This window comes from Lathyrus oleraceus, chromosome 6 (genome assembly GCF_024323335.1).
Source record: "Lathyrus oleraceus cultivar Zhongwan6 chromosome 6, CAAS_Psat_ZW6_1.0, whole genome shotgun sequence".
NCBI lineage: Eukaryota > Viridiplantae > Streptophyta > Magnoliopsida > Fabales > Fabaceae > Lathyrus > Lathyrus oleraceus.
The window spans coordinates 105,011,186-105,036,689 of NC_066584.1; the positions used below are offsets into that span (position 1 = coordinate 105,011,186).

Consider the following 25,504-nt stretch of genomic DNA (forward strand, 5'->3'; position numbering starts at 1 on the left):
ATGCCGGAAGAGAAGGAATATGGTGCTTACATGACATTGAATTTGGTTCAACCAAAAAATATACTTGCAACATTGAAAAGGAAAAGACCCAAAGATATATCAAATATCAAGCAAGTGTATAATATTCGGTACCAAACTAACAAGGCGCTTAGAAGGGATAGAATTGAAATGCAACAACTCTTGAAACTGTTGGATGATAATAGTTACGTGTCTAGGTACCGAACCTGCAAGGATGAAGTTGTTGTTAGAGATATATTTTGGACTTATCCTAATTACATAAAGTTGTTCAACATGTTTCCTATTATGCTCATACTTGATTCAACCTACAAGACCAACGAGTATATACTTTCATTATTGGAGATGGTATGTGTTACCTCAACTGATAAGACATATTCAGTTGGGTTTTCATTTCTTGAGTGTGAAAAAGAGGACAATTTTACTTGGGCCTTAGAGGTGTGTCAGACACCGTTGAAGGACAAGATGTGATGCCTAAAGTGATTCTTACCGACCGCGATACCGCCTTGATGAAATTGGTTGCAAAGCTTTTTCTAATGCATTACTTTGTAGGTATCACAGAACAAAGAATATGAGAAGTCGGGTTAAACTTGTGGTAGGGACGAAATAGATAGAGTCCAAAATTGGAAAAATGGTGAAGGCGGGTGTGGTTAAGGAAAAAATAATGGATGCATGGAATCATATAATAAATTTTTCCATAAAAGAACTATATGTCGATTCTGTTATGCATTTCAGGAAAGTGTGTGAAAAGTATCCGAATTTTTGAAATGAGTTGAAAGCACAATTCTTGACCTGGTGAAAGAGAATTTGTTATGTGATAACATGAAATTATATCACATTTTAGGACTTAATTCAATTAAATTATATTATTATTTACTTTAATTTATTTCATTTTATCAGATATTACGCGGTATTTCCTTTCTATTTATCTCAGGTAGTCTATTTGAAGCAAAAGTAGAAAAAGGGAAGAAAAGGAGGTGCAAAAAGAAGTCTTTTGGAAACAAATAGCAAAAGCCAAGCCCAACCCAAAGAAGGCACAGGCGTTGTGTCTGTGACGAGCGTCATAGAGGTTGTAACGAGCGTCACACATGGTGTGACGGACGTCACACCATTCCCCTACATTTTTGCCTTCAGAGACGTTGAGTCCTATTTGCACGCTGAATCCTATTTCCACGCCTATACCTTCGTTACGTGAAGACCCTTTGACGCGGACTACTTCTGAAGACCGTTACGGAAAGTGCCAATATAAATACCAGCTTTGCAAACCCTTCCTCGGTTCCACGCTTCCAGACAGTTTTCCAGTTTTCGTTTTTTTTGCATTTTTCTTTTTCCAGCAGCTTAAGCATATTCCTTATAGTAATTCTTTTATAATTTTTTATATTGTTTCTTTTACAATTCTATTTTCTTTTCTAGCATTTAATTAATTTTTCGCACAATAGTTTCTACGCCGGAAACTATTGTGTACCTTTTACCGGATCTAACCTTACGTTAGAATCTAGTTTTTTTTATTCCTTCGCTTTATTTTTCTGCCTGATTGAAGAACTCAAGAACAAATCCAACCGGTCTGTGGTGGAGTGTTCAAGACTGCTATTTAATTATTCAGGTTCTATATTTATTTGTTGAATTTATATATGCTTGTTTTTACTATTAATTTATACTGCTTGCCTGCGATGAATCTGTTTATGCATGTTATTTATTTAAGTCTGTTTAGCATGTCTGGCTGATTTATTTAGGTATCGGTATGTAAAGTAAGCGTAATGAAGGAATCAAAACTAAGTTGGTTTAATTAAGTTTAAAATTAAAATCACTCTTTTTACGGTCTCAATTTACAGGTTTAATAACAAAGTTTTTGTACGAAAGTAAAAGACATAAAGAAGTTAAAATCAATAGAGCGAGAGTTTGAGGTTTTGACTAGACAATGTAAATTGGACATTAATTCTAGATCAGGGCGAGAGCAATTTTTAGAGTTAATTAAATTCTAACCTTTTTCAAAAAGTATTTTTAAAGATTTAATGTGAGGACGAGAGTTAAGCATTTGAATTTAATTATATAACCTAAGTCAACAGAGCGAGAGTTTGAGATAAGGGTGTTTAAACGATTAGTGTTTTCTTAAAAAGAGTTTCTACGGATTCTATTGTTTTCAAAAAGTGGTTTTTGACTTAACTATAAGTGACAGCTACGTTAATATAAAATCATAGTTTATTCAACAGAGCGAGAGTTTGAGATAAAACTTTTAACCAATAGCGTCAACTGAAAAGATTTATTTTAAAACCAAGAAACCAATGAAGAATTGATTCCCTAATTACGACGAATTACATACCGATATCCGCTTATTAGATATTAATTTTAGATCTTATTTTAGTTTTAGTTTTTTTCCCCAAAAATCAAAGTATTACCTGCCTTAGCTTTACGAAGTAACCTTAGATAACGGTATATCGATTCATAAGTCCCTGTGGGATCGATATCTTTTAAAACTACGCGATAGAACTGTGCACTTGCAGTTTGTACCCCAATTCGACTCATAAAGTCGAGCGATCAAGTTTTTGGCGCCGTTGCCGGGGACTTTTATTTAAGTCGATATCGTAACTCTTCTGTTACGCTGTAGAGACTAAGGCTTTTCTTTCTCTTTTCTTTCTTTCGTTGATTTGTATGCCACGCACTCGCTCACAAGGCGAGCCGTTCTACTTACGAATTAACGATATCGAACTATATCTCCGAGTCTTACGACGAATTTGGGAATATCGTGCTGCAAACAATCTCCCTCTTGTAGAACTTCTTGATTTCAAAAATATTTTCCCTTCGATACCCGAGATGGCAGAACCAGCTCGTGCTCTTAGAGATTACGCCGCTCCATCGCAAGATGAACCGCATTCAAGTATTGCTCCACCCGCAATCGAAGCAAACAACTTTGAACTCAAACCTTCACTGCTGCAGGCAGTGCAACAGAACCAATTCTCTGGAAATCCTACCGAGGATCCTAACCTTCATTTATCCGTATTTGTCCGATACGCTGATACTGTTAAAGCTAATGGTGTCACTTCAGAGGCAATTCGACTTCGTCTTTTTCCTTTCTCACTAAGAGATAGCGCTAGAAGATGACTTCAATCTCTTCCTTCCAACTCAGTCACCACATGGAACGAGTTGAAGAAAGTTTTTCTTGCTCGATATTTTCCGCCAAGCAAAACAGCTATGTTAAGAGCCCAAATAAATGGATTTAAACAGAAAGATAACGAGTCTCTTTTCGAAGCATGAGAAAGATACAAAGACATGATGAGACTTTGTCCACACCATGGTTTAGAAGACTGGTTAGTAATTCATACATTCTATAATGGTCTCCTGTACAACACGAGGTTAACAATAGATGCCGCCGCAGGTGGTGCACTAATGAATAAACCTTATGCTGACGCTTACCAACTTATCGAAAGCATGGCTCAAAACCACTATCAGTGGGGAACCGAACGAACAATGGTGGAAAAACCTCAAACGAAAACTGGCATGTACGAGATAAGTAACCTTGATCATGTTAATGCAAAAGTGGATGCTCTGGTCCAGAAAATTGAAAGTTTAAATGTATCACCTCCAGCCACCGTAGTTGCCATAACTCAGAATTGCGAAATCTGTGGAATCCAAGGTCACACTCCTGCAGATTGTCAACTCTTAACAGGAATCCAAGCGGAGCAAGTAAACTATGCTCAAGGAAGCCCCTACTCGCACACCTATAACTCAAATTGGAAGAATCATCCCAATTTTTCATATAAGAGTAATAATGCTCTATACGCACCTGGACAATCTCCAAATCAAGCCCCAGCTATACCTCCGGGATATCAGAAGCCGATCCCATCTACATCTAACAATAACGCCCCTAGGAAATCCAACTTGGAAATCATGATGGAAAACTTTATAGCTTCTCAACAGCAAACCAATAAAGATTTCTTAAACCAGAATGTACACACTGGCGAACAAATTAAACAACTAGCAAGTAAAGTAGATGCCCTAGCTACTCATAACAAAATGCTGGAAACGCAAATATCACAAGTAGCTCAACAACAAGCGCCTACTGCAACCCCAACTGGTACATTTCCTGGCCAACCCCAACCTAACCCAAGAAGCCACGCTCATGCAATTATACTGAGAAGTGGAACGGAAGTGGAAGGACCGTCTGGGCCAAGGATAGAAAACCAAAACTCTAAAAAGTCAACTGAGGAAGAAAGTGAACCTAAGGAAAAGGAAGAGAGTAATAAGGAAACCGTAGAAAAGAAGGAACCTTATGTACCTCCACCACCTTATAAACCACCTATCCCTTACCCTCAAAGGCTTATTAAAACCAAAGATGCGGGCCAATTCAAAAAATTTGTCGACCTTCTAAAACAATTAAACGTCACAATTCCGTTTACAGAAGCTATTACGCAGATGCCCTCATATGCCAAGTTTTTAAAAGAAATTCTTTCTAATAAGAGGAAACTTGAAGATAGCGAAACCGTTACACTCACCGCTGAATGTAGCGCTATAATACAGAATATGCCTCCTAAACTTAAAGACCCAGGTAGTTTCTCTATACCCTGTCACATAGGAAAATTTGTCATTGACAAAGCCTTATGCAATTTAGGAGCCGGTATTAGTGTTATGCCTTTATCCATATTCAAGAGACTTGAAATGGGAGAATTAAGACCAACTAAAATGTCTGTGCAACTAGCAGATCGTTCCGTCAAATATCCTGTAGGAATTCTTGAAAACGTTCCAGTGCGCATAGGTCAATTCTACATTCCAACTGATTTTATAATTATGGATATTAGAGAAGATGAAGTTACACCCATTATACTGGGAAGACCGTTCTTAGCAACTGCCGGTGCAATCATAGACGTAAAACGAGGACGACTCACTTTCGAAGTAGGAGAAGAGAAAATTGAGTTCATTGTTTCCCAATTTTTGAAAGCACCTGCAATAGAAGATACATGTTACTTCATGGATATCATCGATGAATGCATAAAAGAAACGGAGTTAGAAAAAGACAAATCATCTGACTATCTTGTAGAAGACAAACTTAACCAATGTTTAGCAATAACACCGGACCCTACGCAATGCCTTAAGAAACCAACCTTAGACCTGAAAACACTTCCCAAGAATCTAAGATATGAATTCCTAGACTTAGAGCTTGAACGACCAGTGATAGTTAATGCTGACCTAGGAAGACTCGAAACAGAAAAACTCCTGCATATCTTAAGAAAATATCCAACCGCACTAGGTTACAACATCACCGATCTTAAAGGAATAAGTCCTTCTATTTGTATGCACCGCATCATGCTAGAAGAAGACTGTAAAACTTCTAGGGAACACCAGAGGAGACTAAACCCGATCCTGAGTGAGGTAGTGAAGAAGGAAATAACCAAGTTATTAGAGGCAGGTATCATATATCCTATATCTAATAGCAAATGGGTTAGTCCTGTACACGTAGTACCAAAGAAAGGAGGTATAACAGTCATTGAAAATGAAAAAGGAGAAACTATAACCAAACGAATCGAATCGGGTTGGAGAATGTGCATTGACTATAGGAAACTAAAAGCAACCCGAAAAGATCATTTCCCTTTACCATTCATTGACCAGATGTTAGAACGATTAGCAAAACATTCAGATTTCTGCTATCTAGACGGTTACTCAGGTTTCTTTCAAATACCAATTCATCCTGATGACCAAGAAAAGACAACGTTCACGTGCCCTTTTGGTACCTTCACTTATAGACGAATGCCGTTTGGCTTGTGTAATGCTCCTGCAACTTTCCAAAGATGCATGATGGCAATATTCGCCGATTTTCTAGAAAACATCATGGAAGTATTTATGGATGACTTTTCCGTATGCGGACAAAGCTTTGAAGAATGTCTTGAAAACCTGGAAAGAGTTCTAGAGCGATGTGTAAAAGTAAACCTAGTACTTAATTGGGAAAAATGCCACTTTATGGTACAAGAAGGAATTGTTTTAGGACACATCATCTCGAACAGAGGAATTGAAGTAGACAAAGCCAAAATAGAGGTAATCGAAAACCTTCAACCTCCGAAAACGGTGAGAGAAGTACGAAGCTTCTTAGGACATGCCGGTTTTTACCGACGATTCATTAAAGACTTCTCTAAAATAACTAAACCGTTGACCGAATTATTGATGAAAGATGCTGAATTCATATTCGACAATAAATGTTTAGAAGCATTTCAAACGCTAAAACAAGCACTGATCTCCGCACCCATAATGCAGACACCAGATTGGAATGAACCATTCGAAATAATGTGTGATGCCAGTGATTACGCTGTAGGTGCTGTTTTAGGACAACGAAAGGATAAAAAGCTTCATGTTATATATTACGCAAGTAGAAATCTAGATGAAGCACAAATGAATTACGCCACAACCGAGAAAGAACTTCTAGCAGTAGTGTTTGCGCTAGATAAATTTCGTTCTTACTTGGTCGGAGCCAAAATAATCATCTACACTGACCACGCTGCTATCAAATACCTCTTAAGTAAAAAGGATGCTAAACCTAGACTCCTAAGGTGGATCCTGTTGCTACAAGAGTTCGATTTGGAAATCAAAGACAAGAAAGGAACTGAAAACGTAGTAGCAGATCACCTCTCTAGACTTGAGAACCTTGAACCGGAAAGAACATCAATTAACAATGATTTCTCGTACGATAAGCTTATAGCTACCTTAGAAGAAAATAAAGCTGATAAACAGGTAGAAACCACCTTAGCCATATCTGTTACACCGTGGTATGCTGACCTCGTCAATTATTTAGCTGCCGGAATAGTTCCACCTACCTTATCCTACCAACAGAAGAAACGATTCTTCTATGACATAAAACATTATTACTGGGATGACCCCTTACTTTTTAAAAGAGGCCCCGATGGTATTTTCCGTCGGTGTATACCCGAAGAAGAGGTAGAAAATATAATCCAACACTGTCACTCCGCTCCTTATGGTGGACACGCAAGTACATCCAAGACCTGCTCTAAAATCCTACAAGCCGGTTTTTATTGGCCAAGTATATGGAAGGATGTACATGCAGCTATTAAGAAATGTGACAGATGTCAACGCACAGGAAACATATCTAGACGTGACGAGATGCCACAAAAGGGTGTTTTGGAAGTAGAGATTTTCGACGTGTGGGGAATAGACTTCATGGGACCTTTTCCATCCTCTTTCGGTAACAAATACATACTCGTGGCAGTTGACTACGTATCAAAATGGATTGAAGCTATAGCTTCCCCAACTAACGAAACACGAGTAGTAACTAGACTCTTTAAGAATATAATATTTCCAAGGTTTGGTGTCCCAAGAATAGTAGTCAGTGATGGTGGATCGCATTTCATATCCAAAGTACTCGAAAAACTACTGCTTAAGTATGGCGTAAGACATAGAGTAGCGACACCTTACCACCCTCAAACCAGTGGGCAAGTGGAAGTATCTAACAGAGAAATCAAACAGATACTAGAGAAAACAGTCGCCACTTCAAGGAAAGACTGGTCATTGAAATTACCAGAAGATTTATGGGCTTACCGAACTGCTTACAAAACGCCCATAGGGACAACCCCATTTAAGCTAATATATGGAAAATCCTGTCACCTCCCGGTAGAATTAGAACATAAAGCCTATTGGGCTATTAAAAATCTAAATTTAAACTATAAAGCCGCCGGTGAAAAGAGAATCCTTGATATAAGCGAATTAGAGGAACTCAGAAGAGACGCTTACGAAAATGCCAGAATCTACAAAGAAAGAACAAAACAATGGCATGACAAGCGCATATCAAGGAAAATCTTCAAACAAGGCGATACAGTCCTTTTATTTAACTCCAAACTAAAGTTATTTCCGGGAAAACTACGATCTAGATGGTCAGGTCCTTTTCAAATCACCAATGTTTTTCCCAGTGGAGCAGTAGAAATTTAAGGCAAATCTATGGAACCATTTACCGTAAACGGGCAACGTCTAAAACATTATCACTATGCAGAAAACAATGAAGATTCGCAAGTCTTACACTTAGACGAAATGCCTCCAGAAATTATAGATTATAATTGATTGTTTTTATGTCGAGCTTGCGACATTAAACAAAGCGCTTAGTGGGAGACAACCCACAAATATTTTATTATTTCCTTATTCTATTATTATTTTTCTATTTCTTCCTTAATTATTCTCTTAATTTTTGTTTAGTATTCGTTCTTAATTTATTAAAAAATTTTCTCTTCTTTCGGCATTTGGCCAAATCCTGACTAAAACTCTTGTTTTTCTTTTCTCTAGCTAACACTAACCTGATGGGACAAATTGATCGTATGGGTATCAAATTCAAAGGAACAACTCAAAAACAAAAGTTTGAGAAACTAGCCACGAGAGAGATGCTACCTAGTCTGTATGCTGATGATTGGGCAATGACTGCCCTTGGACTAAGACAAAGTGTCCTGTATTTGCTGAATCAGATAGGGTGGGAAACCGCTCCTATCCGTAGACAATTTGTCACTTACCGGAGACTGACTCTAGAATTCCTTAGTTCTCTGACCTATCTACCCAGCCATGGAAAAGGAATAAGCAGAGGTTTTATCCAGTTCAGAATGTTTAACATGGAGTACCAATTTAATATTCAAGATTTTACCAACCTTTTAGGCTTCCCTACATCCTTTGACACATTCACAGTGAGCCAAGAGGAACTTTTCGAATATAGAGAACTTGAACACTTTTGGGGTAACTTGACTGGAAATGACGATCCCGAGGAACATGAGTTTCTCTCTGGAAACATATATAACCCGGCCTTCCGTTATTTCCATAAGATCCTGACCCACACCTTATTTGGGAAGAAGCCAAACAGTACCATAGTTTCACGTGATGAACTCTTCATCATATTTTGTGCTTCCCAGAACCGTCCAGTAAACGGTGCCACTTTTATGTTAGCAAATTTGGACCACCTTATCCAAGATGAGCGAGCACCAATTCGAATAGGCGGTTTATATAACTATGATAGGTAATGCTATTGGATTACGTCAACCTATGCTTGACTTAAGCCCTTTTTGTGGCATTACTACTATGAGTATACCCTTCCTCTTCAACACTTTGTTTATAGCAAACTAGGGTCTGATGAGTTTGAGCTTATAATTGATAACTGTCGCATCCGCGAAAAAACAACCGACGGGCTGAAACGAAAACAACACAGAGCCGCCACTGCGTGTTATTTATCCCAAGATAGGGAAAGGAAACGCTCAGAAAAACCTGGAAAAAGCATGGTCTCGCGACCAAAGAGAAAGGGTAAGGGAGTCGGTTACGCAAGGGGAAGGTATTAGCACCCCTCACGTCCGTCGTACTCGACGGGATCCACGCTCTAAGAAAAGAAAAGGTTTCCAAAACACCACACACACACACGCACCGAAGACAACACAAGTGGGGTTAAAAGGAAGGGAGCTCGATAAGACGTCGCATCCTATGCCTACGTATCTCGTCTGGAACGAGAATCAGAGCTGCCGTAGTTCGGCTCACGCACGCCAAACAAGACACACACACCCACAGGCAAACAGGGAACCCGACAACCACTCGATGGAATTATGTCAGCTTCCGAACCAAACAAACACAATCAGGATACGTACAGCCAATCGCTGGGCTTACGTCCATATCCTGACACACAAGAAGATAACAAGCAAACGCACACAACAAGAAAAAAAGTGCCCGGAGAGACCTCGCACGGTCTCCTGCCTACATACCTCGTCTGGAACGAGGATCAGGGCGATGTAGTTCCCCTGAAAGGGAAAGAAATTCTAGCCAGAAACCAAGGGGAGACACACTACCAGGGAGCTGTACTCGAGCCTAGTGTTATCATGCATCATTGCCCTATGTTGTGGTTTCTACCTACTTGCACAACAGCAAGCTAATCCTATCCAGGAAGAAAGCAAGCATGCAAGCATCAATCACAATAAAACAAACATTTCAAACAAATATTCACAAAGCACACACTATATCCAGTCAAGTGAGGCTCAAACAAGGGTGGACTGCTGAGGCAAGTCATCTGTACAGAGGTAAAGTTAGCTCTTAACCTTGCCATTGAGAGGCTAAGGTGAAGCTGATGAGAGGTGAGTGAAGATTAGACTTCACAGCTCTTATCCCTGACCAGGGAGAGCTTCAGACAAAGGAGCGTGGGTCCAGAATGGAGGGACCCTTCTACGCTCAAGACTCTGACACAACTGTACAAAGTACAAGATCTTGGGTTTGTGTCCCAATGCATCAACACAGTGGTGTGAGCAGGGGGACGACTCAACAGAATAGCGGGGGATAGATTGCATATCCCTTGGGTTCCGCCAATTGCCTCATAGAGGTCTTCACCTGCTTGGCACAAAAGTAAACAATCACAAACATCGCCTCTTAAGGAGGACTTCAGACAGTTGCCTGGCTAAATAACAAGCCAGGTCTTCCAGACTACATGGAGACAAGAGAGTCTACCTCAACTGGTTTATACAACCAAGCAGCAGCAAGCAAGTTCTTAAAGAACTGTAAGCGACTTAATGTACCTGAAATCAATCAAGTATCATCAGTACTCAGACAAACCAACAATAAACAGCAAAAGTCAATCTATACAGACAACACAAGTTAATGCACATAAGTGCAAGCCATGAGCTCAAGCTCAAGCATCAAACCCTACAACACAAAATCAATGTTAGTTTACAACATCAAACAAAACTCAATTTATTCAACTTGCACTTTTTCCCTTAAGCCTTTTGCATTTCAACCTGAAAATCCACACCAAATGTGAGAAACTAGACCACTAGGCCAAGCCTAGGGTCCAAAGGGAATGAAAAAATCAAAACAGCAAATGAAATTTATCCAAAATCACATTCAAACAAATTAGAAACAAATTCAATTGGTCCCATGCTCATACCCTTCACCATTATCATTTTATGCACAATTTAGTATCAAACATGCAATTTGCAACTCCAAATGACCAAACAGAACTATCTCAATCAAATCCATATCAAAACAATTCAATTAATTCCACAAACATTCACACCTAAGCAGGACACATTCAATGTATAGCATGTCAATTTTCAGCTCAATTGGACAAAAGGAAGTAGGTCAATGAAAATCAAGAAGTCCAGACACATTTATACAAGCCAATTCAAGGCATCCAAACAAGCATTAACTTCCATAAATCATAAAACAGTAACAACAATTAAGAAATGAATGGGACCAAAACCATGATGTCCTATAATGTGTCTAGAATGCTCATGTCAAATTTCATCTTCATCCAATACACTATGAGAGTTTCACAAATGAAATACAAACATGTGTCACACAAGGTTACCAAATGAGCACACAGGGAAGAAAATATTCAATCAATTAGAAAACTCCGTTAAAAATTCCAGAAAAAATCACATGTGATCTTGACATATCAATGTTTATCCACACAAAATTTCAGCTCAAATCCACATCCCTAAGCATTTTAAATAAAATCATGAAGTTGACCCAGCTTGGTGTGACACAAATTGTCACACCTTAATTCAAAAAATCATATCTGATCAACCAAGTGTCCAAAAATTACAAACTCTATATGGAAATCACCATCAACATGTCCAGAACAAGCACAAAATTTTTCATTCATTTCTTTAAAGGCATCATCATTTCATGAAGGTTTTGGTGAAACATGTACACAATGCATACATTGAAACAAACCCTAGGCCAATTATTTTTCTACACATGCAAAAAATCCACAAAAATAACCATTAAATTCTACACATCATCATGAGAATAATGCAAAAATTTTCACAAAATTTGGATGTGTTTTGAAGCCTCTATGCATTTTTGAAGTTCTTGTAACAAAAAGGAAATAACCAAAAGAAAAAGAAATGAAATAATAATAAATTAAATACTGCAGTGGCATAAGCGTAAATTCTGGAGCGAACGCCAAAACGACGTCGTTTGGTTAAGTGACCAGGGCGCTCCCTGATTGGTCAGTCCGCACGCCAAACATCTTATTCAAATGGCAAGGCAATTTCGTGGATCAAACACGCTACTGTTCATGTTCTTGAGCAAATAATTTCCAGAAAAATGCAGAAAATCAAGAACAATGAAACTCAACCAAAATCAACAAAATTATAGTCAAACGAACCGCATGAGCATGTAGATTCAAGATATGTAACTCAAATTTCCTAATTCCTATTATATAATCGGGATCGAGCAATTAAAGTTGTGACATCAAACATTCAAATCGCAATAACTTTTTCCACAGTCAATCATTTCACAAACCACAAGTTGCATCGTGTTCTACATTGAATGATCTTTCAAAAGCATATGACAATTTAAGAAATGGTGAGATTTGAATTTATGCACCTTGGAGATGGCAGATCTTGTTCTTGATGTATTTTGCTCCAATTGTCCAAAACAGATGCAACACCAGGTTCAGGAAGTTGAATAGAGAAAGATCCTTGGCTCGAGCACGATCCAGAAGCAAGAACTCTCAAATCACCATTGATATGCACACTTTGGACAGTCACGATTCTGAGGCTTTTGGCATGAATCTTGATGAAACAGATGTAGAGCAAGGTTCATGGAAGATGAATCAACAAGAATTTCGCAATTTGGTTGAGATTTGATGGAGTTTTGGTGAAAAATGTTGATGAAGATTCTTGAAGAATTTGGGAGAAAAGGGAGGGAAAGTTAGTTAGGATCTTGAGAATTGTGATTATCATCAACATTCTGTTATGATTAGAACTTTATACTTCACCTTAATCATCCTCTTAATCACAAATTAGCAAAAATGAGTTTAATTAGTGTAATGTCATGTTAAGTGCAAGTCCAAAAATGCCCTTGCCAAATATTACACCATGACAGCTCATGACAGCTCAAACATCTTCTAAATGTCATTTGGAGTGTGTTGCAAAAATCCTCATTCCAAAATTCCATGTATTTCTCAAATTGGACCATTTTGCCCTTGGATTTTAATTGTTGCACTTGAAAATTGACCTTTTGCATTGACCATTTTTGATGAATTTTGATTATGCACCATGAAAGTACATGTGAAATGGAGTTTGCTCATAAAAAGATCATCCATTTTGGACATCCCATGTGAAAGTTATGGCACTTTGATTTTGGGCATTTTTGGAAAATGAATGGATCATATCTTGCCAACCACACATGGGAATTCCAAGTTCTTGGACTTTTTGGAAAGGTGAGAACAAGATCTACAACTTTCATGTTGAACAAATTTTCATTTGAAGCTTTTTTAGACACGTAATTTTGTGGTGAAAAACTTTCCATTTTTGGAAACTTCCATTACAAGTCACTTTCCATTTTTGGCAATTTTTGTCCTGACTTTATTTTCTTCATTCTTGAGCTTTGACATGTCAAATAACACTTGTTTCAACATGAATGAAGTGTATCCAACTCTCCCCCACCTCCAAATCCATAAAATCAAGCACAATTGACCACAATTGACTTTTTCAACTGATAGATGAATTTGGCAAGGCACTGATCAATCTGAGCCCCAATCTTCTGATGAAATGGCTCAATGATGAAACCCTAGCCTCAATAAGCTCAATACAATCACATGATGATCCCCATATCCATTGTAGACCCCATCTCCTTGCCATGCCCTGATTGGCCCAATGCAACTGATTAGGGTTGACCAGTGGTCAAAACCCTAATCTCAAGGTATATGATCAAACACTTGCACCTCCTGGATGATATCAAAACCCTGACAATGATGATGTATCACCTCAACCAAGATGTAGCTCAATCTCCTTGAGAATCAAAACCTTAATTTGGACCACCATATCCTCAGATGATTAGTGATCCAATCCAATGAAACCCTAGCTTGCACATAACCTCTCCATCTTCTAATCAAGACTTAGGAGGATGACTTGCACAATGTGACCACATGATATGCAACATGCAATGCCTAATGACCTAAAATGATATGCAAATATGTTATGCTAGTCCCAAGAGAGGAGGGAAAATTTTGAGGTGTTACAGCTGCCCCTATTCAATCCACTGTGAACCTGTCGATATGAATAGCCTCGGCTTTCAGATGATCAGGATGAAGAGTGATTGAATACCAAGAACAGACGAACAATTTGCACTCTGATGGGAAATCAATGCCTATCAGAATCAGCGAAGAACAATCTTGAAGAATCCGTCCGGTACGGAAAAGTCGGCCTAATCACCGAAACAGAAACGTCGACCTGGATACCAAAATAAATGGTAACGCAGGGATAACCATGGCCGGAACACCACCTATCCGCTGGGGATTATCTCCTTCTTTTTATGCTTTTCTTGAACCCCGAAATTTTTTCTGATAATTTCTCTCTTTCTTTTTATTTTCTTGAACCCCGAAATTTTCTTTCGCGCCAGTGATCCCGGATCACCGCATTTGAACCCCATTCTCCTGTTTTTTTCGCGCAAATGATCCCGGATCACTGCATTTGAACCCCGATACTGTTTGCCAAAATAATGAACCCCAATCTCCAGAAAACACCTCGTGTCTCCTTTTCTCCATTTGAACCCCAGTCGCCTGACGATTACTCGCGATCGCCAATGTGAACCCCATCTCCAGAAAACACCTCGTGTCTCCTTTTCTCCATTTGGACCCCGCTCTCCAGAAAATGCCTCAACACTTCCCTTTCTCCATTTGAACCCCAGAAAATGCCTCAACACTTCCTTTTCTCCAGTTGAACCCCGATCTCCAATCTCTCGTGATAATTCCGCTGGCAATGTCGGAAATAACACCAAACCACTCTGAGGGCGACATATCAGAGGGTAAACCTTCACAAAAGGAAGGTAGCATGTGCATCTCTTCATCCGAAGACCCCCATAACGACTTCTGCTGGCATCCGCCAAAGTCTAAGGTGACACATGAACAGAAGATAATCCTAAGGACCTCATCCTGGATATAATCTTCAACTCCAATCTCCATTTGAACCCCAGAAAATGCCTCAACACTTCCTTTTCTCCATTTGAACCCCGATCTCCAGAAAATGTATCAACATTTCCTCTTCTCCAGTTGAACCCCAAAATCGCGCTGATCGCGTAATATCCTTTGATTTCATTTCCATTTCTGTCCGACGGAAAAAAGTTTCATCCAGTATCGCACTACTGGGGAACCTTGCTGATCTGACGTCATGATGCTGAACTCCTCAGAGTAACACTTTCAACCAGACACTGACTGATGACTGGGAAGAAACTCGACGTTTACTGGACATCGAACGATGATGTTTACCTGACACCAAAGAAAACTCGACCAGACACTTACTGATGACTGGGAGGAAACACGACGTTTACCGGACATCAAACAATGATGTTTACAGGCATCAAACAAGGATGTTGACAGGTCATCAAACAAGGATGTTGACAGGACATCAAACAAGGATGTTGACAGGACATCAAACAATGATGTTGACAGGACATCGAACAATGATGTTGACAGGACATCAAACAATGATGTTGACAGGACATCAAACAATGATCGACCAGACATTAAACAATGACTGGGAAATAACTCGACATTTACTGGACATCGAACAATGATGTTTACAGGCACCAAAGAAAACTCGACCAGACACTTACTGATGACTGGGAAATACTGTTGCTCCAAACTCACAATACTGAACTCCTCGGAGTATCGTCTTCACTGTCCGGCAAAACCAAATCTCAAGCGGTAACCACGGCTCGAGTCGCGTTGATCGCGTAACATTTCTATCTCTGTCCGACGGAAAAGTTTCCTCCAGCATCGCACTACTGGGGAACACTGCTGATCTGACGTCATGACGCCAAACTCCTCAGAGTAACATCTTCCAACTTCTGTCGAAACCACCTCTCAAACAATAACCACGGCTTGAGACTAGCCTATGCTTGCAATGATGCATGACTTTTTCTGCGTAATGCTCCATAATCATGGAAATGCTACGCGATTTATTTTTTCTATGCAACATGCTATGCTATATTCTACATGATGAATGCATAAAAACGTCCCCCTCAAGGAATTCTACTGGGGAGCACGAGACACTCCGTTGAGGAACTCGTCAATCTCCGATTCCACCCTGTTGGGGAATAGCACTGCTGCTGCTGGAAAAGGTAACCCTTGCTGGGGAAGAACCTCCTTTGCACCCAATCCGCTCGAGAAACTGCTGGGGATAAGCACCACCAACGCTCTGTGGGGATACAACAGTCTTCGACTTGCTGGGGATATCAATCCCGACTCTGCTTGGAGAACCCTCACAGATACCTGTCGACTTCACCGGGAAAATGCTCACAGATACTCTGCCGGGAAACAGCAACCTCCAGGCCTGGTGACTGGGGAAGCATCGATCTGACACCTGCTGGGGATAACCATCATGACCCTGCTAGGGAAGCGAATGCTACTCCGCTGGGGACAACCCATGCAATCCATAGGTAGAATCAACTCAGCTGGGGATGCAGATATCAGTCTGCTACGGAAACTCATCCAATCCACTGGTAGGATGAGCACTGCTGGAGATATATTTCATTGAAACCCGCTCCACTCGGGGAATAGCAACCTTCGGGCCTGGCTGCTAAGGAAACACCGTTTTAAACCTGCCGGGGATAACCATCCTGACTCAGCTAGGGGATCCACAGACCTTGGATCTGCTGGGGAATTAGCCCTCACAACTCTGCTTGGAGACTTAGCTGGGAAATGAGAAAAGTTGGTACAGAACACCCGTCGATTCGTCGAACCACGGTATCCGCCTCCCAATCTCGTATCAGCTTTCCACTTTTGAGAACTCCCAGACTCGTCTGGACCTTTTCTGCTCCATCATCTTGTATTCCCAATCGCTCCGCGCTCGACGGAGAGCGAACTCCTGGGGACTATGCAGACTTTTCAATTTTCCGACTTTGAAGAGTCTTCTTGATTAATTCCAAGGATCGTCGTACGCCTCGACGTATTCTCATCGCTTCTCTACCCATTCATTCGTTCCTGATTGGACCCTGCGGGGAATTTCTACAGACTTTCCAATCTTCCGATTTTGAAGAGTGTAGCATCTCAAATTTGCACCCTACATTTCATACATTCTCATATTAGGTCATAACATTAACATAGTCCACTGCATAACATTGCATTGTCCCTTTTGCCCAAGTGCAAGCCATTCAGAAGAATTAGGTCAAACTGGTCAGGAGATCAGTCAATCAAGCAAGTCAGTGCATTTTCCTTTGAGGCAAGGCCCTAGGGTTGGTCCAACATGTTCACATGACCTAGGGGTCCTTTTGAAGTGTTTTGGTAAAAGATTGGGTGCCCAGAAGTCATCAGTCATGGCTCAGTTCACCAGAAACCCTAAAAAGTCAACCATGGTCAACTGTGGTCAACTGTGCCTGATTTTACGGATTTCAAGGTGGGAAATGGTTTGAAGGGGTTCATTCATGTCCATATAGGCCTCATATAACATGTCAAACATCATCATGGAAGAATTTGAAGTCAAACAAGAAATTTCCAAAAATAGAAAGTTGACCTGTAATTGGAATTTGCCAAAAATGGAAAGTCTTGATCCTCAAAACTACATCATGATACAAGCTTCAAATGAATTTTTTCCCAACATGAAAGTTGAAGATCTTGTTCTCCAATTTTCAAAAAGTCCAAGAACACTCAATTCCCATGAATGGTTGGCAAGTTATGATCAAATCATTCTCAAAAATTTTTGAACTTCAAAGTGGCATATCTTCCAAACCATTTGGCCAAATTGGGTGGGGTTTTTTGCTACAAGTCACATTTGATGCCCTCTTTCCAAATATGTCATCACAATTTACCAAAAACTCACTAATCAAAATGGCACTTTTTGAAGTGACTTGAATTATTTCAAGTGAGGTGAAAAAGTGATTTTGCAATTTAAGCCTTTCCAATATATTTTGCCAATTGAAATTGCTAAGAAATCATATTTGGAGTGTGTACAAGGCCACTTTCGCAGCTGTAACCACAAACCTTGCCATTTGAGTGAAAATTGACAAATTAGCAAAACACCTTCATTTTACAAAATTGCAATTACCACCAAAACTAACCAAGCTTAAGGACACTAAAGCATAGTATATATTCTTCATTTTCTGCAGAAGAAACCCTAGCAGCCAACATTCTAAAACAGAAAACCTCTTTCTCTCAATTTTCGATTCTTCCATTTTTTGAACTTGCTGTCATAAACCTTCAAGAACTCGAGCTAGGGCTTGCTTGCTTCATCACTCATCACCATTTTGAGCACATTGCAAGCTTTATTCCATAGCTGTAACAGCATTTTCGAGTTCTGTTTCACCAAGCACACTCCCATGGCAGGTCAAGTTTGAGGTCGTTTCAAGGATAGTTGAGCTAAAGTCTTCCTTCCATCCATCATTTAAAGCATTGCTGGACATCTGTTTCACCTCAACATGGCCAAATAACAACTGTATCACAACTGCTCTTCCAGCTTGGTAAGAATTCGACCTCCTTATTTCACTAAACTATTGCATGCTTATGATAGATTTTACTTTGCTGATTCTAATGAGCTTTTAATCGTGCAAAATGGTTGAGTGATGGCTGAGAAATCTGGCTTTAAAGTTTTGTATCCAAACATGTTTTTGCTCATTGTTTCTTTGATAGCTTGATTTAGTGGATATGGTTGTTGGAACTTTGTTGTGCATGGTTTGATGAGTGGAATAGCATGTTTGATTTAAATTTCTGGGCAATTTTTTTTCATTTCGATTGGATGAGGAAGAAGATACACTGTAGCAAAAACGTAAACCCTAATTTCCCAGAATTTTTCCTGTTCACGTGCGTTGCATGAGCGTGTTACTGTTCCATTAAGCCAGCCAATCACAACATTCCGTTTCCATGGCCAAAGCGCTGCGTTTTGGTAAGTGGTTCAGGTTATTACAAGTTTGCCACTGCCGTGCCCCCTTGTCCTATTAATTCATGTTTTGTTTTAATATTTATTTCATTTGGATGCATCAACTTACAAAAATCATAGCTCCTTCAATTTAAATCCAAAATTCATGAGACTTTTTGCATTGTGTTCATATGGATCTCTAGTATTTAATCATGATTTTTCCTGAATTTTTGGATGAATGGATTTTTATTGGGGTTAGGGTTTGTGACATGTGCTCATTTTTTGTACACTTTGCCAAAACATTTGTGAAATGATGATGCATTATCCAATGGCTTTGAAATTTTTTGTGCTCAAACTAGACACATTCATGGTGATTTTGGTTTAGAGTTTGTGAATTTATCATGTATGGTTTGTGAGTTATGATTTTCTGAAGTAGGGTGTGACAATTTGTGTCACACCATTGATGTGCAACTTGATGATTTTCAATACCATGCCTCTTGACCTCAAATTGCTTTGAATTTTTGCATGAATGTACTCTTGAATGTCTAGTTTACATGTGATTTTTCTTGGATTTGTTTGTGGCATTTCCTAATTGTTTGAGATTTTTCTCCCCTGTTTGGCCATATGTTAACTTTTTGTGATACTTGTTCCCATTTCATCTGTGAAATTCTCATACCTTATTAGATGGACATGAAATTTGATATGTGATTAGTAGACATCTTAAGCTTTGCCATGGTTTTGATCCCATTCATTTCTCATATGTTATCACTGATTTATGATTTTTGCAAGTTGATGCATGTTTGGTTGATTTCTTTGAGCATGCTTAAAATTGCCTTGCCTTTCTTATTTTCATTGACCACCCTCTACTTGTCCAAATGAGTTGAAATTTGACATGCTTACCATGCTATGGGTTGTGTCTGGTCATGATTTATTTGATGATTTTTAGAATTGTTTATGATTGGTTTTGAGTTGAGTCTTGCTGTTGACTTCTATGAGCTTCCATATGCCATGCTTTGACTTCTTTTGCTTATGAAATGATGATAATGAATGATATGATTGTGGAACCAATTGAGTTTGTTTCTTGATTGTTTGAACTTGATTTTGGATACTTGCCACTTGCTGTTTTGACTTTCTCATCCCCTTTTGACCCTAGGCTTGTCCTAATGGTCCTGTTGCTCACGTTTGAGTTCATTTTTTCAGGTTAAGATGCAATTGCCTTAGGGAGATCAATACAAATTGATTGATGCTTGTTTGTTTATCATGACTAAATTGTTTGTTTTGCAGGTTGCTTGGCTCACATGCCTTAAGCCTTGTGCATTGCACAATTAAACTGATTGTGTAGACTGTTGATCCTTATCTCATTTTGCTTTAACTTTGACTTGTATACTGATGTTGTCTGACTGGTTTCAGGTACCTTTAGTTGCTTTTAGTTCCTTGTGAGCTTTGCTTTGCTTTGCTTAAGAGCAATTTGCATTGAGGTATATTTTCTTGTCTTCATGTAGTCTGGAAGACCTGGCCTGTTACTTGGCCAGGCAACTGTCTGAAGTCCTCCTTAAGAGGCGATGTTTGTGACTGTTTACATTTGTCCTTGTATAGAGTCAAAGACCTCCTAAGTGAAGAGGCAATTGGCAGAACCCAAGGGATATGCAATCTATCCCCTGCTATTCTGTGTGTCATCTGCTTTGCTCACACCCCTGTGTTGATGCATTGCAGATACAAACCCAAGATCTTGTACAATTGTACAGTTGAGTCAGTTTTAAATGTGTAGAAGGGTTCCCACTTTCTGAACCCACACATTCTTGTCTTAAGCTCTCCCAGGCCAGGGATAAGAGCTGTGAAGTCCTATCTTCACTCACCTTTCATCTGCTTCACCTTAGCCCCTCAATGGCAAGGTTAAGAGCTAACACTACCCAGTTCCAGTGGTTTGTTTGTTGAGGTTGATATGACCCCTCGACTAAAACCTAACCTTGTTTGAGCCCATTGCTTGCATATAGTGTGTGCTACTTGTGCTTGTGTGTTTGTTTGACTTGCTTCCTGTGCAAGTTAGGTGTGGCTTGCTTCCTGTGCAAGTCATGTTTAGGATAGGCTGGCTCCCTGTGCCAGTTAGCTAGAAACCTTAACTTAGGGGTGATTTTGCATGATAACATCTAGGCTCGAGTCGTAGTCTCCCTAGTTGTGTCTCCCTCTGTTATCTGGTTAGGCTAGTCCTTTTTTCCTCCGTAGGGGAACTACGTCGCCCTGATTCTCATACCAGATGAGGTACGTAGGCAGGTGGTCGTGCGAGACCGCTCCGGGCAACCTTTTTGCTTTTTGTGTGTGTTGTTTGACGATTGCTAGGCTCGAGTTCCCGACTCCTTAGCAATTTGTCGCTTGTTCGATTGTTGTGTGCTTGGAAGCTGATGTAAGTCCATCGAGTGGCATTCGGGTTCCAGTGTGCGTGTGTTTGGTTCGGATGCTGACATAAGTCCAGTGATTGGCAGTCGGGCTCCACGTTTGCCTCTTTGTGTGTGTTTTGGTTCGGATGCTGATGTAAGTCCAGTGGTTGGCAGTCAGGCTCCACGTTTGCCTGTGTTTGTTTGTGTGCGTGTTAGCCGAACTACGGCAACTCTGATTCTCATGTTCAGATGAGATACGTAGGCACAAGATGCGATGTCTTGCCGAGTTTTGACTAACGACTAACAACTAATTCTTGTTTGCTTTCGCCCTCGTTGCGATTCTTTTCTCTCGCCCTCGTTGCGATCGAGACATTCCCTTTCTCTTGCCCTAGTTGCAATCGAGACTTTTGTTCCCTATGTAGCCGAACTACATTATGCTCTGATTCTCATTCCCGATGAGATATGTAGGCATAAGACGCGATGTCTTAGCGAGCACACATCTCTTTCACCCATAGGTAGCCGAGCTACGAAGACTCTGATTCTCATTCCAGATGAGATACGTATGCAATGGATGCGACATCCGTGCGAGTCATTTTTCTCTTGACCCTTTTAGTGAATAGTACATTAGATAAACACACACTCTTTAGACAAGAAACAAACAAGAGTGGATCCCGTAGAGTACTACGGATGCGTAGGGGTGCTAATACCTTCCCTTCGCATAATCGACTCCCGAACCCAAGATTTGGTTGCGAGACCTTGTCTTTTCCTTTCCTTTTCTCCAGGTTTACTTCGAGCGTTTCCTTTCCCTCCTTTGGGATAAATAACGCACGGTGGCGACTCTTCTGTCATTTCTTTCTCGCCGGTTGTTTTTTTCGCACCTCCTGTATTTTTTAGGTTGCGACAAAGAGTCTTCTTGATTATCATTCAAGATCGTCGTACGTCTCAACGTCTCTTCATCGTCCCTCGTCCCTGATTGGACTCCATGGGGATTTCTTTTCAACAGCTTCCACCACAACCTGCAAGTGAGTGAAAATACCTAACAGTTCCTGCAAAACAGATCATTAGATAAAACCGTGCCCCAGGCGTGTCAAGATTTCAACACTTGGGTCACTCAACCTTCCAAATAAGATTTCAAGCTTTCAATCTTATAAACATGCATTGGAAGGGACCTATATGTCTTAAAATGCAAAGATTCTTTATCAAAAATATCTGGATGTTTTTGCAATCAAAGCGGTAATGAAAAACAAAAAACAAAATTATTTGACTGAATATGCATTTTATTGATAGGAAAAGTGTGGCTCAAATTGAGCAATACAAAGGAAGCAATTCCTGAAAAGAGGCAATTGCACAAAAGGAAAAATCTATCCTAATGGCAATGTGAAACCCGTGATCTCATCGAGTTCCAACTCGGTTACACCCCATATGTCCTCAGACTCTCCATGCTTTCTGCCTTCTGAACAAGACGTTTCCGACTGATCCCTACAGGGTATTATCCATGATGCTCTAACCAAAGCGCAAACGATCATGCGAGACGCAGTTGTTCGTTTCAATCCCTCTTTTGCCTGGACCGCCCTTTCGGGTTTTTAATCCACCGGGATACCCTTTTTTGCCCAAGTCGCCTTTTCAGGTTTTCGACTTGCCGGTGTCGCATTACGCGAAAAAACCGGCGGGAAAGAAGGAACAACAGAGCCGCCACCGTGCGTTATTTATCCCAAAAGAGGGAAAGGAAACGCTCAGAGTAAACCTGGAAAAGAACATGGTCTCGCGACCAAAGAGAATGGGTTCGGGAGTCGGTTATGCGAAGGGAAGGTATTAGCACCCCTACGCATCCGTCGTACTCGACGGGATCCACGCACAATGGAAAGGAAAAATGGTTGCTAAAACGCTGCTCAAACACACACACACTGGCTGAAAGAGACACAAGAAAACAGACAAGACTGACTCGGCAGGATACCGCATCCTGGGCCTACTTAGTCTATCAGGCATAGACATCAGAGTCGAAGTAGTTCGGACTGGGCAAACGACACATGCTCGCTAGGATATCGCATCCTATGCATACGTATCTTCTTGGACGAAGAAGAATCAGAGCATTCGTAGCTCGGCTGACACGCACACAAACAGACACAGGCAAAGGCAAACGTGGAGCCTAAATGCCAATCACTGGACTTACATCAGCATCCGAACCAAAACACACGCAAGGGTGGTTAAGACACAAAGGGTTGAAAAAGAAAAAAGGCGCCCGGAGAGATCAGCTCATCTCCTGCCTACGTACCTCATCTGGTATGAGGATCAGGGCGACGTAGTTCCCCTACGCAGGGAAAAGGACTAGCCTAACCAGATAACAGAGGGAGACACAACACTAGGGAGACTACGACTCGAGCCTAGATGTTGTCATGCAAAGTCGTCCCTAAGTTAAGGTTTCTAGCTAACTGGCACAGGGAGCCAGCCTATCCTAATCATGACTTGCACAGGAAGCAAGCCACACCAAACCTAACTTGCACAGGAAGCAAGGGTCTCGATTGCAACTAGGGCAAGAGAAAGGGGAGGTCTCAATCGCAACGAGGGCGAGAGAAAAGAATTAGTGTTAGTTGTTAGTCAAACTCGACAAGACATCGCATCTCGTGCCTACGTATCTCATCTGGACATGAGAATCAGAGTTGCCGTAGTTCGGCTAAACTATTCCCGTTGGTTTGTGTTTTTTAAGTGGACAACGTCACTGCGCAATCTACCTGATGCTCGACCTTTGGAGACTTACTCACCTGTAGTAGAAGGAGTTAACGTATCCTTAAGAGGGGATAATGTTTGTTTGTGTTTTAGGAAAGCTCAAGCAAGAAAGGAAGTCCTATACGAAGGAACCGTGCTACCTTAATTGACATGCAAACGAGACTACGCGGAGTCTAGCAAACCTAGGGGATACAATCACACCACACAAGCACATACAACATGAAATAAACACACCAACAAGGGGCTCAAACAAGGCTAGGTTTTAGTCGAGGGGTCATATCAACCTCAACAAACAAACCACTGGAACTGGGTAGGGTTAGCTCTTAACCTTGCCATTGAGGGGCTAAGGTGAAGCAGATGAAAGGTGAGTGAAGATAGGACTTCACAGCTCTTATCCCTGGCCTGGGAGAGCTTAAGACAAGAATGTGTGGGTTCAGAAAGTGGGAACCCTTCTACACATTTAAAACTGACTCAACTGTACAATTATACAAGATCTTGGGTTTGTATCTGCAATGCATCAACACAGTGGTGTGAGCAAAGCAGATGACACACAGAATAGCAGGGGATAGGTTGCATATCCCTTGGGTTCTGCCAATTGCCTCTTCACTTAGGAGGTCTTTGAATATGTACAGGGACAAATTATAAACATACACAAACATTGCCTCTTAAGGAGGACTTCAGACAGTTGCCTGGCCAAGTAACAGGCCAGGTCTTCCAGACTACATGAAGATTAGAAATATACCTCAATGCAAATTGCTTATATAAGCAAAGCAAAGCAAAAGTTCACAAGGAACTGAGCAACTAAAAAGCACTTGTTCTTGAAGACAGAGCTGAAACAGTGTTGATTTGGATGCTTTGGCTTGGAACAGGTGCTCCTTTCAGCTTGCAATGATGAATAGTTAGTGACTTGTAGCTCAACAACCTTTGGAATGGCTTTAATCCCAATCTGCCATGGATGATGTCTAGAGAAAACAGTCGGGCAAAAGGCTTTTACAGATGGAGAAACAATGTTGCAATGAGCTCACAATGATGTTTGGATGATGAAACAACAATGGGTAGCTCGAGGCCTTTGGAGTTTTTGGCAGAAATTTCAAGATGGGAGAAAAATGGATTTTGAGAGCAAGTGATATTTTCTGTGTTTGTGTGGCTGCTAGGGCTACCAAATGATCAGAAAAATGTTAATATACTTCTGTTTAAGCTTTAATCCATGTATGCTAATCACCACTTTGCTTAATGAATCAAATTGCTAATTGGTCATTTTGGTGCACATGGTGAGGTGTGGTGGTAGGAGCACGAATTTTGGGCCTTCCACAAGTCACAAATGACATTTCAAATCAATTCCAATTGGCCATTCTGATTGAAAATGCTTAATTCAACAATTCAATTTTGTACCACACTTGAAAATAATCATGTAAGTTCAAAAAAGGCCATTTTGATCCATAGGGTTTTGGTACATGAAGGTTACATTTTTGGAAAGAGGAGGTTAAATATGACTTGTTGGAAAAAACCTCACCAAATTTGGCCAAATGGTTTGAGAGATATGGCCTTTTGAAGTTCAAGAATTTTCGAAAATGAATTGATCATAACTTG

General features: G+C 40.4%; 1 protein-coding gene and 1 non-coding gene across 2 annotated transcripts; one reads left to right on the plus strand and one right to left on the minus strand.

Moving 5' to 3' along the window:
* LOC127094235 (uncharacterized) lies at positions 1-603 on the plus strand. Its single transcript, XM_051033094.1, has 2 exons — positions 1-453; positions 568-603. The coding sequence occupies exons 1-2, from the start codon at positions 1-3 to the stop codon at positions 601-603; spliced, it is 489 nt and encodes a 162-aa protein (XP_050889051.1).
* A 2,601-nt stretch (positions 604-3,204) lies between these two features.
* On the minus strand, positions 3,205-3,311 carry LOC127098913 (small nucleolar RNA R71). The gene has a single exon (XR_007793597.1). It is a non-coding gene; the product is annotated as a small nucleolar RNA R71 (small nucleolar RNA).
* Positions 3,312-25,504: the final 22,193 nt, after the last annotated feature.

Bases quoted from the DNA above. Each gene is read 5' to 3' on its own strand.
- LOC127094235 (XM_051033094.1), top strand. From the start codon at position 1: ATGCCGGAAGAGAAGGAATATGGTGCTTACATGACATTGAATTTGGTT. The intron at 454-567 runs GTGTGTCAGACA...ATTACTTTGTAG, and splicing joins ATTTTACTTGGGCCTTAGAG to GTATCACAGAACAAAGAATA.